We start from the raw sequence: 16,268 nt of genomic DNA on the forward strand, positions 1-16,268 counted from the left end.
AACGGAGCTCACAAGCGGACACCCGAACGCTAGTGTGAAAGTAGCCTAACTGTGTGACTGGTACATTCACTTTCACTTTGTGCTGGTCATCTAATAACCCTTATCTCTAAACTGAGAGGTCATAAACACTTTTATTTAAAGGGAACCTATCACCTCCAAAAGTGATATAAAACTGCCAGTATCGGCAAGAATCAGCGTGCGCACCCGTGCCGGCAAGGTATATTCACAGCGCGAGCGTGATCACTGACTTGAGTTCTCCTGCTCTTGCAGCCAGTGATCACACTTGAGCTGTAATTATACCTCGCGGGCACGCATGTTGATTCTTGCCGGCGCGCGCATGCGCACGCCGAATCTAGCCGGCGCATGTGCAGTGAGAAAATTATGCCCGGCTGACTGCGGGAGCCCGAGACAGGATTGTGCAGTCACAAGGGGCGCAATGCACAGGCGCCAGACTTGCGCGATCCCAAGGAATAGAAAATATGTAAATCACAGTCAAGAGGGGATGGGTAAGAGGCGGGCTTTGCTTGATTTGAAGCAAGGAGGCCGCTGCCCCCTTGACTTCAAGCTCACAGGAAACAGAGCGCTCATGGAGATTAAAAAGGCATTTTTCTCAAGTATGGATTATTGAATTTCTGGCTCGCACACATGATCCATAACAGACTGGGGGCTGCTATAAGGTAAACTGGCAGTTTTATATCACTTTTGGAGGTGACAGGTTCCCTTTTAAGCCACATTCTTATCAGTAAGATAAGAACTGAGCTATAATGTGTGTTTATAATGTCAGAGAGTCAGCTCCCCAGATGACAGAAAAGACAGAAAATCCACATGCAGGTAGTAAAGGATCTCCGCTATGTATGGGGGTGGGGATGGAAAGGATTCCATATTTTTAATAAAGACCAATTGAAAAAATGATTTTAGCTCAAAATATGTAAAATGCAATATATAAAAAAAAAATGTGACCCCCCAAAGGTGTACATAGCCTTTGAAACTAACCTTTTTGTCTCAAAGGGGTTTTCTGGCAATATCAACATTTAAAGGGGTTGTGCAAAGTTAATAATGCTAGCCTCTTGTGAAGAGCCCTTGCAGTTAAAGGGGTTCTGCACTTTGTTTTAACTGATTATCTATCCTCTGGATAGATCATAAGCTTCTGATCGGCGGGGGTCCGACACCCGGGACCCCCGCCGATCAGCTGTTTGATAAGGCAGCCGCGCTCCAGTAGCGCTGCGGCCTTCTCACTGTTTACCGCCGGCCTAGTGACGTCACGACAAGTATCAACTAGCGTGGGCGGGGCTAAGCTCTGTTCACTTGAATGGAGCTTAGCCCCGCCCATGCTAGTTGATACTAGTCGTGACGTCACTGGGCCGGCGGTAAACAGTGAGAAGGCCGCGGCGCTACTGAAGCGCGGCTGCCTTCTCAAACAGCTGATCTGAAGCTGATGATCTATCCAGAGGATAGATCATCAGTTAAAACAAAGTGCAGAACCCCTTTAAGTATTTTTGCAAATACATATTGGGAAATAGTTAGTTATTAAAACTGTTACAAAGTAAATCTGACTTTGTTGCCCATAGCAGCCAATCAAATTAATCCTTTCGTTTTCCAAAGGAGCTGTGAAAAATGAAAGGTGGAATCTAATTTGTTGCTATGGGCAACTAAGTTTTTAGTTTGCACCAGTTTTTTGATAAATCTCCCCAATTTCCAAAATTGCACTACTTTCTAGCAGTTTCACATTGCATTTATATTGACATTTATTCTGACCCAAAATCCACTGCTTTCAGATGTTACCATAAAGGGGTTGTCTGGCCTAGCAGCTAATTTAATACCTGCCCATAACATGTGCCAAAAAATAAAATAAAATTGCACTCCCCTGTCCAGTCATGCCATTCCAGCGCCACTGTTCCCTTACCGATCGTTTCAGGTCCCTGTAGGATCACAGTGACGTCCTAGCCTTCGGCCAGTATCACACATGCAACTAGGGCTGAAACGATTACTCGATTGAATCAAGTAATTAGACACAAAAAAAATCCTCTATGCAAATTTTTGTCATCGAAGATTCATTTGTGTCACGTGACTGTGGAGCGGGAGTGAAGCGCCTGCTATTACTCCCGCTCCGTGGTCTCCCGCTGGCCCGCAATACTCTCCTTTCCAGCAGGGGGCCTCCGGACACTCCACAGCACATCCACTCTGGAGTGTCGGCGGCGCCCCTGCTGGAAAGGTAAGTTGGTGCAACTAAGGACGGGTGCCTGGAGTGCACAGCGTCATAGCAACCAATGATGCTGTGTACTGCGGGTGTCAGGAGGAGCAGGGGAGAGCTGTTGGCACAAGGGGGGGGGGGGGGGGGGGCTGCTGGCTCTGGGGTGGGGGAGAGCTGAAGGCACTGGGAGAGTGGAGCCGATGGCACTGGGGGGAACTGAAGCACTTGGCCTGATCACACAAGGGGAACGAAAGGTGTTGGGGACTGATGGCAGGGGGTCTGAGTTTTTATAAAAGAAAACAGTCTATTAATTCATTTTTTCTTATTAGAATACTTGATTAATTGTTAAAATAATCGATAGAATAATCGTTTACTGCAGCCCTACATGCAACGTTTGTTCATTTTTGGTGAAGAATTCTGAGGCAAAGCCAGGAGTGGATTCCATAGGAATGGGAAATCTAAAGAAAGGACTTCTCCCTTCTCCTGCACCTTACACTGCATCAAAAGCAACCTGTATTTCCAACCTTACAGTTTATGCATCTGGTTTATTTGGGACAAAAGGCTGTACAATAAACAAGAGAGCCCTAGTTAAGTTAGGTTTACACACTCCAATTTGGGAAGAATGCAGCTTATTGAGGCATAATTTTTTGTAGCACAATTAGGGCCGTATTAGACCTGCAGATCATTGCTATCAAGCGTTCATAAGAATGCTTGTTAGCGATTATCTGCCTGTGTAAAAGTGCCGACGATTACCCTATGAATGAGCAAACACAATCATTGTTTGCTGGCGGCAGGTCGTGCCGTCTAATCATGTTCTGCTGCCCGCAAGCAATGATACAGTATGGGGACAAGTGATGGCATTAGTGATCGCTCCTCCCCATACTGTGGAGGAGATCGCTGTATGTAAATGCAGTGATCTCCTTCACTGACGAGCAGGCAATTGTTGGGAAGGAACACGTAATGCTTATCTGCAGGTGTAATACTTCCCTTACACACGCCAAACGAACACGTGTTCCCAAAAATCCGGCAGTGTAATAGACGAGATAGCAGATAGAAACCCTCAAAATTCAGGTTAGAGGTTAAGGGTGTATTACACCTAGGGGTGGGCGATATATATGCGATATAAATTTGTGCCACGATATGGATTTTGTGCATATCGCCGGACCGCGATATGACCGGTAGTGAATGATCGCGCTCTCGGCACGCACCATGTTCTCCAGAGCCGGCACAGTGGAGAAAGAGGGAGTCCCCCCGTCCCCCCACTGTGCGCGGCTGCCGCTGGCCACCAAAAAGAACAGAGTAGGAGGAGGAGGGGAGGGACTGTGGCCACTGCGCCACCAATGAATGCCTGAATACCAACGTAGCGTTCATGTGCCGGCTATATCCCGGCCCCTATGACTGCACGCTGCGATCCGCCGCAATTAACCCCTCAGTTGAGGGGTTAATCGCGCGGATCACAGCGTCCTGTCAGAGGTCGGGTGCCGGGAATGTTCTTCAGTCTCTGCATTGATGGCAGTGGGCAGTTCCGATCGGAGTCCCAGCAGTGTAATGCAGGGGCTCCGAACGGTTACCATGGCAGCCAGGACGCTACTGAAGTCCTGGCTGCCATGGTATGTTAGTGAGCAGCATTATACTCGCGTGCGCCGTGGCCGCCGGTCGCTCCTTCTTCTGTCTGTGCAGCGCATTGCTAATGCTTATAGCATTAGCAATGCGCCACACAGACCTATGAGAAGGAGCGCCCGGCGGCCACGGCGCACGTGAATATAATGCTGCTCACTAACATACCATGGCAGCCAGGACTTCAGTAGCATCCTGGCTGCCATGGTAACCGATCGGCGCCCCAGCATTACACTGCTGGGACTCCGATCGGAACTGCCCACTGCCACCAATGATGGAGGGGGGGGGGGACCCTGTGGCCACTGCCACCAATGATTAATACTGGGGAGGGAGGGAGGGGTGGGTTTGAGTTACCAGAGGGGGCTGATCAGAGGCTGGGGGGCACATGAGAGGCTGGGCACAAAGCACAGGGCAACAGGCAGAGTGTAAAGTCCTATTCACCCTAATAGAGCTCTATTAGGGTGAAAATGACAAGGGTTCTAGCCCTTAAGGAGGCTAATGGTTATTAAATAAAAAGTGTAAAAAATAAATAAATTAACCCCCCCCCCCCCCCCCAAATATAGAAAACAATATATATCGCATATCGCACATGCTTAAAATTATATTGCAATATAGATTTTAGGCCATATCGCCTACTAATTACACCTGCTGATTTTTGGCAGATGATCGCTAATGAGCGTTCAGTAACACTTGTTAGCGATCATTGTTCATCGGACAATCTAAATCTTTTGACAGGTTAAAAAATCATTTGCAGGCAGCAGATCGTGGTGTCTAATCAAGTTCTCCTGCCGGCAAACAATGATTCAGTATAGGGAAGAGCAATGGTATAACTATTGCTCCTCCATATACTGAGGAAGAGATGCTTTTACACTGCTCAATAATATTTTCGCTTGTTTTAAGGATACTTTACACTCGCCTTGTATAAAGATACCTTAATACACCCTTTTAATGATTTGGATGCAGATAATTTAAGAGTGGGTTCACATCACATTTTATACTTTCCCCCCACAATGGAACTCTATGGTAAACGGATGCCACTGTATGGCATCAGTCAGAGGCATCCATTGAACGTATACGTTTAAATGGATGGGAAAAAATTGATGTGAATCCAGGCTTATTTGTAATTTCACATTTGGTGATCCACTAGATAAGCTTGGTTTGGGATGCAACTTGCATTTTAGGCTACTTTCACACTCGCGTTTGATGCGGATCCATCAAGGATCTGCACAGATGGATCCGTTCAGATAATACAACCGTCTGCATCCATTCAGAACGGATCCGTTTGTATTATCTTTAACATTAGCCAAGACGGATCTGTCTTGAACACCATTGAAAGTCAATGGGGGACAGATCAGTTTTTTACTGTGTCAGGGAAAACGGATCCGTCCCCATTGACTTACATTGTGTGCCAGGATCCGTTTGGCTCAGTTTCGTCAAGCAGACCACAAAACGCTGCAGACAACGTTTTGGTGTCCGCCTCCAGAGCGGAGTGGAGACGGAACGGAGGCAAACTGATGCATTCTGAGCGGATCCTTTTCCATTCAGAATGCATTAGGGCAAAACTGATCCGTTTTGGTCCGCTTGTGAGAGCCCTGAACGGATCTCAAACGGAAACCAAAACGCCAGAGTGAAAGTAGCCTTAAACTGATTAGCATTAGTTATTTGATGTTTTGTCACTTTGTTGTGAATTTATTAAATGCAGAACACTTCAGCTTTCAGCAGATTAGAATAATCACTTTAGATCTGCATAATAGAGCATGCTTGTATACCTTGTCTATATACAATTATCTCAATTTGTAAAAGAATGCCCATGACTGAGATCTAATATTACTTGCATGCATCTGCTTTTCAATTGCTTCTTAAAGATGTCAGATTGGAATAAACAGTTTGAAGAAACTCATTGACCCTGCAGAGTATAAAAGAACCTGGTTTTCCTTTCATACATGAACTATACCAGAGACAACAGGCTGCTGCCTTTAAAGGGGTTCTTCAGTAATAATGACAGCAGCCTGCCTCACTAAGGCTACTCACACTAGCGTTTTTACTGGATCCGGCAGGGTTCAGCAAAAACGCTTCCGTTACTGATAATACAACCGTCTGCATCCGTTATGAACGGATCCGGTTGTATTATCTTTAATATACCCAAGACGGATCCGTCATGAGCTCCATTGAAAGTCAACGGGGGACGGATCAGTTTTCTATTGTGGCAGAGAACACAGATCCGTCCCCATTGACTTGCATTAGGGATCTTGCCGGATGAGTCTTGCTGCGCATCCCAGGACAGAAAGCAAAATACAAGTTTGCTTTCCGACAAGGAATGGGGGCAAAACAGAAGTGTTTTTTCCGGTATTGAGCCCCTATGACGGAACTTAATACCGGAAAACTAAAATGCTAGTGTGAAAGTAGCCTAAGCTCATGATTCATACTTGTCTGGTCCTCTACATTGCCTCTGGTGTCTCCATGTTCCGGTCCCTGCAGTGTTTACATCTGACGCTGTGTGGGCATGCTGCTCTGCTGCAGCCAATGACTGATCTCAGCAGTGATGTGGCCACAAAGTTGTATTGTATTGTTTTGGAGAACAAAATCGTAGGATCAGTCGACCTCCCTTTAGGATCTTTCCCTTTCTTCCTACTCCTCCTTTAAAATGTGTATTCTTATTATTCTTATTATTATTATTCTTATTATTATTATTATTATTTATTTTTTTTTTATTGACACATTTTAAATTAGTCTCCAACAAAAATTGTTGGCACACAACTCGGGTGCGTTTTAACCCCTTAACATTTTTTTTTTTTTATTATTCAGTTTAGTTGTATGACACCTAAATTTTGCAGCATGAGTTGTAGTTTTTATAGGAACCATTTTGGGGTACCTATAATGTATTAAGTAATTAAGGGATAGAAAAAAATAGCAATGTCAACACTATTTTTAGGGATTTATAGTGTTCACTTTGTGGTATAAATAACATGATAACCTACATATTCCTTGGATCAGTACAACTACGAAGATGCCAAATTAATATACCGTATTTTTCTCACCATAAGACACCTCCCCCCCCGTGGCTGATCTGATGTCTGAATGGGGGGGGGTCTTATTTATATTGGGGCTCTTATCTGAGGTCTGATTGGGGGGCATTCACATTGGGTTCTGGCTGAGGTCTGCTTGTTGGTTTGATCAGAGGTCTGATTGAGGGTCTTATTAACATTGGGGGTCTGGGGCGGTGAGCTGAGATCTAATTCACATTGGGGGTCTGATCTGAGATCTAATGAAAACATTTTCTTATTGTCCTTCTCTAAAACCTAGGTGCGCCTTTATAGGGCGCAAAATACAGTCGTTTTTATTATGTTCTACTACTTGCTTGCTTGCACAATAAAACCCCTTTATTGTTTTCCATACAGCTGTGTGAGGGCTTATTTTTTGTGGAATGATTGTACTTTACATTGGTACAATGTATTTGACACACATTATGTGTTTTATTCTTTGAGTTTTGTAGCGTCCTTGATTTTAAAAAAATATTGTCATTTATAAAATGCAGATACAAATGATGCACAGGCCTCATGTGTGATCAGGTGTTATTAAATAAGCACAAAGCCATGAAAAATACATATCCTACACCTACTTCAGTGCAGCCCCAGAACCATGCAGCCAGCTTACCCTGGTTTGCCATAATGGTTTGTTTTGCTAGCCAAACTAATTTAAAAGTGATTGTTTATGGCGACAGTCGGTGAGAGAGAATGCCTTTTCTGACCATCAGAATTTTTTTTCCGTAGATGTATAAAAAGGAGGAAACCTATTAGAGTCACCCCTAGTGGTAACGGCTACTGCTGCAGCATGTAACGGCTATGGCTAGAGAAGTGGTTTGCGTATTTTACAGTAAAGGTTTTGTGTCTGCTTATACAATCTAACAGGAGAACATGGACCCCTGTTCTTGTGATTGGCGGGGGCCCCACGAGTCAGACCTCCACCGAACAAACACATTTTCCCTATCCTTTGAATGAGGACATAAGTTATTTTAACGGGACATCCCCTTTAAAGTACTGGAAACCCTTTTTAAGAAGTATAAGTCTTTTCTTTATGGTTTCCTTTTGCTAAGGATACAGTTGAAAAGCAAAAATTGCACTCTGTTCACACAGCCTTGCACTTAATGGAAACCTATCAGACAAGTTATATATTCACCAGTCCAAACACTTGCTTCCCCAGTGATAATCGGTACCAGCATTGGTTGGTAGTAGATTAATTAAGGGCCTGTTCGTACAACTGATTTTACAGCGGATCTTGGTGCAGACAGCCGTGCGAAAATTAAACCAAAAACCTGACGGCAGCTATGTCCTTTCTGCCTCCCATGCATTTCAATGGGAGGCAGAGGTGAGGGCTGTCCACAGGAAAATTCCACCGTAACACCCGCCATGAGGATAGGCACTTAATCCTCAATGCCAAACAGACTTATTAATGTGGGACTGGGGTAAGATAGATGTTGGATACATACCATGCCTAGTTGGAAAGCTGCTAAAGGGTTTATGGCGGGTTACAAAAACATGACTGCTTCCTTCCAAAAACCATGCCTCACCTGTCTAACCCTGGACAATTCCTTTAAGCTTGTAACATTTATCACAAACCCTACAATCCTTTAAAAGTTCAAAGGGGTTTTCCGTATTTTTATATTGATGGCCTATCCTCAGGATTCCCTTCACCTCCACTGATCAGCTGTATGAAGATGCCTCTTCCTAGGCCATGTGACATAAATTTCATGGGTCCCATGGCCTAGGCACAGTGCAACCCATTTAAGTGAATGGAGCTGAGCTTGTATACCAAGTACAGTCACTATCAAATGGACTGCACTGTGCTTGGTGAGCTGTGAGGAGGCCGTGGCTTTTATTGGACCTAATAGCTGATTAGCTGGGGTGACGGGTCGGACCCCCACCAATCTCCTATTGATGACCTATCTTGAGGATAGGCCATTAATATGAAAATCCTGGAAAATCTCCCTTTTAACATTGATATGTATGTTATCTATTTTGCTTGGTTTTTCCATAAAATTTGTAATTTCACTTATTACTCAGATCAAAAGTCTGCATCCCTTACTTGAAAAGAAGCAAAGTAGCACATATCCTCAATCTCAGCCCTCCTCTGAACCTGAACCCAGCCTGGTTCAAAAATCACTGTGGTAAGTTCTAGTTGGACAGTTTATAGCAACTAGCCAATCCTACAGATTTCCATGATCCTCCATGGCTTTCCATGGTCTTTAGAAATTGTCCATTCATTAATGAACATCAGCATTATGATGTGGCAAATAAGAAAATGTATTTATTATGAAAATGGCAGCATATGTATGGCAATGTCCATCTTTAGGCTGGCAATGACTGTGTGCCTCCAGGATGGTATGCCAGTTGTCTAAATAAATCAGTACACGTATGTGTGACGTAACGTACATCACATCAGAGAGGCCAAGGAATCGGTAGAATGACCTGATGGATATAACGGAAATCATCTAGAACGTGTGCTGTGGTCACTGGTCTTTCTATCTGCTCTATATGTATGTGCTCATTAACGGTCTCTCAATTTCAAGGACTTTTTTTTTTCTTTTAGCGTACACTATGGCAAAGTATGGAATGTCCATGTGTGTTCTTGGGATGGCCGAAGAATTTAAGGGGGAAATTGCTGTCAATGCTTTGTGGCCTAAAACGGGTAACATGTTCTTGTTATTACTGTCTTCACTTTCTCTGCTCCTTTCTTTGTTCTTAGTTAAAGGGAACTTTTCACAATAAAAAATAATGTGCAGGCAGCTGTTATAGAGCAGGAGGAGCTGAGCAGGTTAATATATAGTTTTATGTGAAAAGATTCAGTAAAACTTGTATTTTATTCATTTATATTCCTGCTCATTCTGGGCTTTAAAGACAAGCAGGCAGTCCTATCAGTGATTGACAGTCTTCCCTCTATGACTGTGTATATAAAGGTAGCTGTCAATCACTGATAGGACCACCTCCCTTACTTCAAAGCCCAGAATGGGCAGGAATATAAATGAATAAAATACAAATTAAACTGAATATTATATATATAATTTTTTATTTTTTTTAATGATATAGATCAACTCATCTCCTCCTGCTCTATAGCATGCTGCCTGCTGCTCAGACACCAGGTTTAGTATGACAGGCTACCTTTTAAAGGGAGCCTGTTACCGGGATTTTGTGTATAGAGCGGAGGACCTGGTTTGCTAGATGGCCACTAGCACATCCGCAATACCCAGTCCCCATAGCTCTGTGTGCTTTTATTGTGTAAAAAAAAAAAAAAAACGTTTAATACATATGCAAATTAACCTGAGATGAGTCCTGTCCCTGAGATGAGTCACGGACAGGACTCCTCTCAGGTTAATTTGCATATGTATCAAATTGTTTTTTTTACACAATAAAAGCACACAGAGCTATGGGGACTGGATATTGCGGATGTGCTAGCGGCCATCTAGCAACCTATGTCCTCGGCTCTATACACAAAATCCAGGTGACAGGTTCCCTTTAAACATGGATACACTATATGGTTTTTGAAATAATTCTGCTCAGTTTTTCAACAGCACTGCTATATGTAACCAAGAGTCAATCAATCTCACTATTATTACACCGATGTGAATGTCATAATATGAAGGCAGCGTCCCGGTATGTCCATCAAATTCTGCATTTAGAAGAGAACAGCCTGTTATGTAACACTTCTTACTGTCATGTAAGAAATCGAAGCACAATACAGTTTGAAAGGGAAAGCTCTTAAGACGCATTGAGTCCTGCTAAGATTAAATCTACACATTTAATTGTTCTATAAATACCTCCTTCCAGCATATCGGTTTTCCTTTTGATTGGACATAATATAAGCTTTTCATAATGGTCAGCCATGTTCCAATATACATACCTTTTGATAATATTTCAGAAGTCCAAGGTCATTATGGTAATCTTTAAACTTGTGAATACTTGATGTACTCCTATCCATTCAGCAACTAGGGGGCATAAAAGTAGGTAACATAGATTTATTTATGGTATTCTGTTTAGTGTTGAGCAAACTTGTGTTTTAAGTTCGGCGTCTAAAGTTCGGGTTATCGAAGAATTGCGTTATGGATTCCGCTACCACAACGGAATTTAGAATCCATAACTCGATTCTTCGATACGCCAAACTTAAAACACAAGTTCGCTCAACACTAATTCTGTTTAATTTGAGTATAGACTAACATTATTCCCCTCTTTCAGTGTTAACCATGGATATATGGTTTTTGTAATAATTTAGATTGAATTAATTTTGAAATAATTCTGTTCAGTTTTGCCTTTCAAATCAACAGCACTGCTATATGTAGCGGGCATATGTAAGGTCAGTTTATTAGATAAATGTGATTCCTTCTTTTTGACCAAATCTCAGTCACCTCATTGACATAAGCTGAAGATAAGGCTGGACATTTTGCCTATGATTAAACTTGGTCCCTCTGTTGTAAATATAAATTATGTGCATTGATGCATATATAATTTCTTAAAGGGGTTACCGCACAGGATGGGTGATAATTGTGTAATTGCTGAGTCCCTGTTCCTCCCCGCTGCATGACAAAGTACTGTACCCGGCTGTTTCCATCTACCTCATAGATGCCGAGCTGTGCAATGAGAAAGAACAGTGGGCTCAGGAGCCCCCTGCGATCAATCAGATATTTATCACCTATCCAGCTAGAAAATGTACCTTTACAGTATGTAACAAATTAAAACCATTTAGGCCTGGGCTTCACTGAAACTATTTGTAGCACAACTGATTGATTTTAACTATTGATCTACAGCTGCAGTCCATAAGATTGTATTACACTGAAAACATTCCTTTGGACTGCAGCTGTACTTAAATAGTTAAAATCGATCAGGTGCGCTACAAAAAGTCGCAGCGTAGCCCTAGCCTTAAACAATAATCAGCTGGTATTGCGAGGGGCGGCTACAAGCAGCCACAAATTTGGCGATTTACTGTATATAGTATTAAAATAGATTATTATGTAATTCATGCACTAAGTCCTGCAGAGTAGTAGCTGCTCTTTGGCTAATATGGGGGGAGAGTTGCTGTAGGCTTGCTTTTACCTTTTAGAGGTGCTGTAGGGAAAGTGTATTTGGGGAACAAGACCCTTTTCTCAGGATCAATGAGGATCCCAGCCATCAGACCTCCCCAGCCATAGGGGATCATTTCTAAACTTGGCACAACACTTATAGCTTATTCAACATGATGGTGAATTATGATGGTTAGCAATAAAAAAAATAAATTCCAAAGTACTTCAATTGTCGGCCGTAAAGGTAAAATAATTCATAACACTGTGCTTGTGGATTAAGTGCAAAATACAATAATGATATGCAGAATTGGATCAGAGGTAAACTGATCTTGCCTTTCACTTGTCTTTTCCCATTTACCAGCATTATACCACATTGTTTCTATATGGTGTATGTCGGCTATTGATTAGAATTATGAGTACTGTGTTTTTCCTTACTTTTCACAGCTATACATACAGCTGCTATGAATATGCTAGGAGGATCAGGGGTGGAGAAGCAGTGCAGGACCACTGACATCATAGCTGATGCTGCATACTCCATTTTGACCAAGCCAAAGAATTATACAGGAAACTTTGTAATTGATGAGGAGTTACTGAGATCTGAGGGGATCAAGGATTTTGATGTCTATGCAGTATCTCCAGGTACTAACTTTTAGACATGTACACAATAATATGAATGGGAACTTGTCACTATGAAAATGCTGTGTAATCTGCGGGCTGCATGTTATAGAGCAGGAGGTGCTGAGCAGATTGATATATAGCTTTATGGGAAAAGATTCAGTAACACTTTCAATTCATACATTTATATCTCTGCTCTTTTTACACTTGGGTGTCATGTGGGCGGCGTTGACAGCTAACTCTGCATGACTAAGCATACAGGGAAGGCTGTCCATTACTTAGTAGGTCCACCCACATGACTCCTAAGCATAAAGAGAGCAGAGATTTAAATGAAAAAATGACAACTTAAAGGGGTTATCCCATGATTAATGTAAAAAATGGAAATCTGACATCATGTAGTACATGACAATCTCTTTCTAACAAAGCTAGAACCAGCCCTGTACACCTCACATGGATCCAGAGATCTCCCCATTCATTGCTCTGCTGGATTTATATCAAGCTGGCAGCTCAAGGGGAGTGTCTTTTCTGCTGAATCTAAGGGGGCGTGTCTCAGCTCTCCCTATCACAGCTCAGGAGGCAGTTGAATGATGAAACTGAGCATGTGCGGCCTTCTCAGTGAGCAGGACAAAGAAATGAGAAATTAAGTGGCACTATACAGATATATTTTATTGAATAACTCTGTGGCTATACAAAATGTTTAATTACATGCAATTACAAAAGTATTCAGATCCTGTGCTGGTTTCAAAACTGTAGAATATTGTTCATGGAACAACCCCTTTAAAACAAATATTTTCCCTATATATCTACTCTATTCTGCTCTAGAACATGCTGCCTTCAGACTGTACTGCATTTCCATGGTAACGGGTTCCTTTTAATTAACATTCTTTTCAAATTTTATGAATTTGTTACCACTTTTAGGCTACATGCACACGACCGTTGTGTGTTTTGCAGTCCTCAAATTGCGGATCCGCAAAACACAGATGGCATCCGTGCACGTTCCACAATTTTCGGAACGGCACGGACAGCCTTTAATATAACTGCCTATTCTTGTCCGCAAAGCGCGGCCAAGAATAGGACCGGTTATATTTTTTTTTTGTTGACCATGGAACGGAGCAACGGATGCGGACAGCACACGGAGTGCTGTCCGCATCTTTTGCGGCCCCTCTGAAGTGAATGGGTCCGCATCCGAGCCGCCAAAACAACGGCCATGTGTATGAGGCCTTAAGTTGATATCTGACTTTGACTAGAATATGCTAACTAGTTGTGTAAAAAAAAAAATATATATATATATATACATACACTATATAGTAGAGTCTTGAAATTATTATTAATAACCCCTTTGTGGTATTATTACGTAACAACTTTTACCGCATAAAACAAGCCTACATACAGCTATGTTGATGGGGGGGAGTTATGGCTTTTGAAATGTCGAGATGATAAAAAGGGGAAAAAAATCTTGTAACCTTAAGTACCAAACTAGACTGCGTCCTCGGCTGTATATGGGTTAATGGGGTTTTCCCTCAATGTAAATGTATCACACACCTATTCCCTCAGCATCTATGGAGCTCACGGAAAAAACCTAGCACTGTACCAACTGTTTCCGTCCTCAGGAGTGGATTGGGAACTTAAAGTGGCCCTTAGGGAAAAAAAACTAAAAGTGGTCCCTGTGTTGTAGGCGGTCTCTCATGGCATGGCTTCCAACCGGCATTTTGTCATCCAGATAATGCTCAGCCACACACAGCAAGGGCTACCCAGAAATGTCTCTGCCATATTGCAGCACTTCCTTGGCCTGCCCAGTTGCCAGATTTATCGCCAATCGAGCATTTATGGGATCAGCAGAGATGCCTAGGAGTGTGCAGGATCTAGAGCAAACTTGTATTTTGTTCATTTAAATTACTGCTCATTCTGATTTTCTCGCTGGTATCATTGGGGGACACAGGACCGTGGGTATAGCTGCTTGCTGCCACTAGGAGGCGACACTAGGCTGAAAAGTGATAACTCCTCCCCTGCAGGCTATACCCCCTTCAGCCTGGAGAGAGCATAGCAGGGTGGCTCTTTTACAATTTTGTTTTTATTTTATTTTATTTCTTTAGGTTAAGGGGCACAGATTCGCATGCGTCTCTGTCTCCCTGGGAGGCTGGCCGGTGTTGCTTGTTCCACTGCCCTGCCTCCCCCAAGAAGACAAAGCGGACCAGGGCAGCCTCGCTTCCCTGCTTCCCGCCAGCAAGAGGGCCACCTCCTCTCCAGCCCTTCTCTGCCTGGACACCTGGTGCCAGCGGTCGTGGGGTGGTCCTGCTGGTACAAGACTAAGGGTGAAGAACACAGATGAAGACAGGTGAGTATTACTGTCCCTCCCTGTCCCCCTCACACATGGCCTCCTTCTTAAGGGGGTAGCGAATCCTCCACCCGTCGCCCATCTCACCTCAGAATGAAAGGATTAATCCCATTCCACGGCGGCGACATCTTATTTTCTGTCTCCCCTCCCCGATCTAGACATATCAGGACAGGGGACATTCAAGGGGATTCCTCAACAAACAGGCGCCTTCTGCACCCTATTCCGGACCCCCTGCTCTCCGACCGATCGGGTGGGCTTCCCAGTCGGCCAATCGACGCACCTTCTCGGCGGATCCTTCTCGGGCACCCGCTAATGCCGTCCCAGGAGAGTAGGCAGAACGGATAACCTAGTCGGCCTACCGATTTTATTTATTTTATTTTCCCTCCGGCCGCGCTATTTTCTCTTCCGATGGGCTTACGCGGTCAGTGGACACAGGCGGCCGCATTCCGGACATTGATCCAGGTACGCTGTGTTCTGACTAGCGGTGAGTCCTGGTCGGCTTGCGTGATAACTTAGCCCCCGGCTTTGCGACCTTCTAGGCCGCAACTTCCACCCTCAGGTATGGGGGGGGTGGGTCCATTTTTCTAGCGCGAATCTTCCCAGGAGCCCGCTGGCTCCGCCCCGGTCCTTGGGCGGCTTAACCCTTACTGCACAGCCACCTCTTTAAGGCCCCTGTTTACTCTAGGTTTCTATCTGCAAGCACAATGTGCCTTTAATATTGCAGTATACAGCCCTTCCTGTCTTCTCTCCATATGAGGCTAGTTCCTCACCAAAAAAATAAATAATTATGCGCCATACAGATCCTGCCCTCCTCAGCCCACATCACCGCAGGATCACTCTGTCTTCTGTACCAACTGGGCCTGTACCCCATCCCGGACAGTGGAGGATTTCTCTCAGTTCTCCCAATCGCACCCCGGGGCCATTGGTGGATATTGCTCCACCTGCGCAAATCCAGTGGAGTGCATCTGAAGGATTCCCAATCCGCCCTCTGAGGCCGGTTGGTTGATAATGCTCCAACTGCGCAAATCCAGTTGAGGACAACTGAAACTTCCCATCCACCCTCCGGGGGCATCTGATTGATATTTCTCCTCCTGCGCAACACAACGGATGACCTCTGGAAGTTCCCAAGCCACCCTCCTGGGTCGTTTGGTTAATAGAGCACCGTCTGCGCAATCCCCCGGTAAGCAGACCTTTAGTTCCATTCCACCTCCGGGGTAGTTTGGTTGTGATGTCAACACCGGCACAGCCTGCAACAGCCATGGGCTAGAGGCTGAGAGGTGGAACTGCGCACGAGCGGGCAGAAGCAGGATAGTTATTCGGACTCTGACATGAATCCGGATCATTTTTCCAAGATTATGTCCGTGCTAGCCGGTTCTGGTGTATGCATTACCCCCTTCCTTAGGCGCTGTTTACACTTCTACTGGATACAGTGCTTACTTTAGGTATTGCCTCCTTCCTGAGGT

The 16,268-nt window shown here is 44.0% G+C and overlaps 1 protein-coding gene across 1 annotated transcript in view; it reads left to right on the top strand.

Annotated features, from left to right (window-relative positions):
• The window catches only part of HSDL2 (hydroxysteroid dehydrogenase like 2), a 49,385-nt gene that overhangs the window by 19,957 nt on the left and 13,160 nt on the right, over nt 1-16,268 (top strand). Inside the window, exons 6-8 of the mRNA XM_040417316.1 lie at nt 8,869-8,972; nt 9,395-9,493; nt 12,300-12,494. Of these exons, the coding sequence (XP_040273250.1) occupies nt 8,869-8,972; nt 9,395-9,493; nt 12,300-12,494 (398 nt within the window). The remainder of the gene's footprint in view (nt 1-8,868; nt 8,973-9,394; nt 9,494-12,299; nt 12,495-16,268) is intronic.

Source organism: Bufo bufo, chromosome 2 (genome assembly GCF_905171765.1).
Source record: "Bufo bufo chromosome 2, aBufBuf1.1, whole genome shotgun sequence".
Lineage (NCBI taxonomy): Eukaryota > Metazoa > Chordata > Amphibia > Anura > Bufonidae > Bufo > Bufo bufo.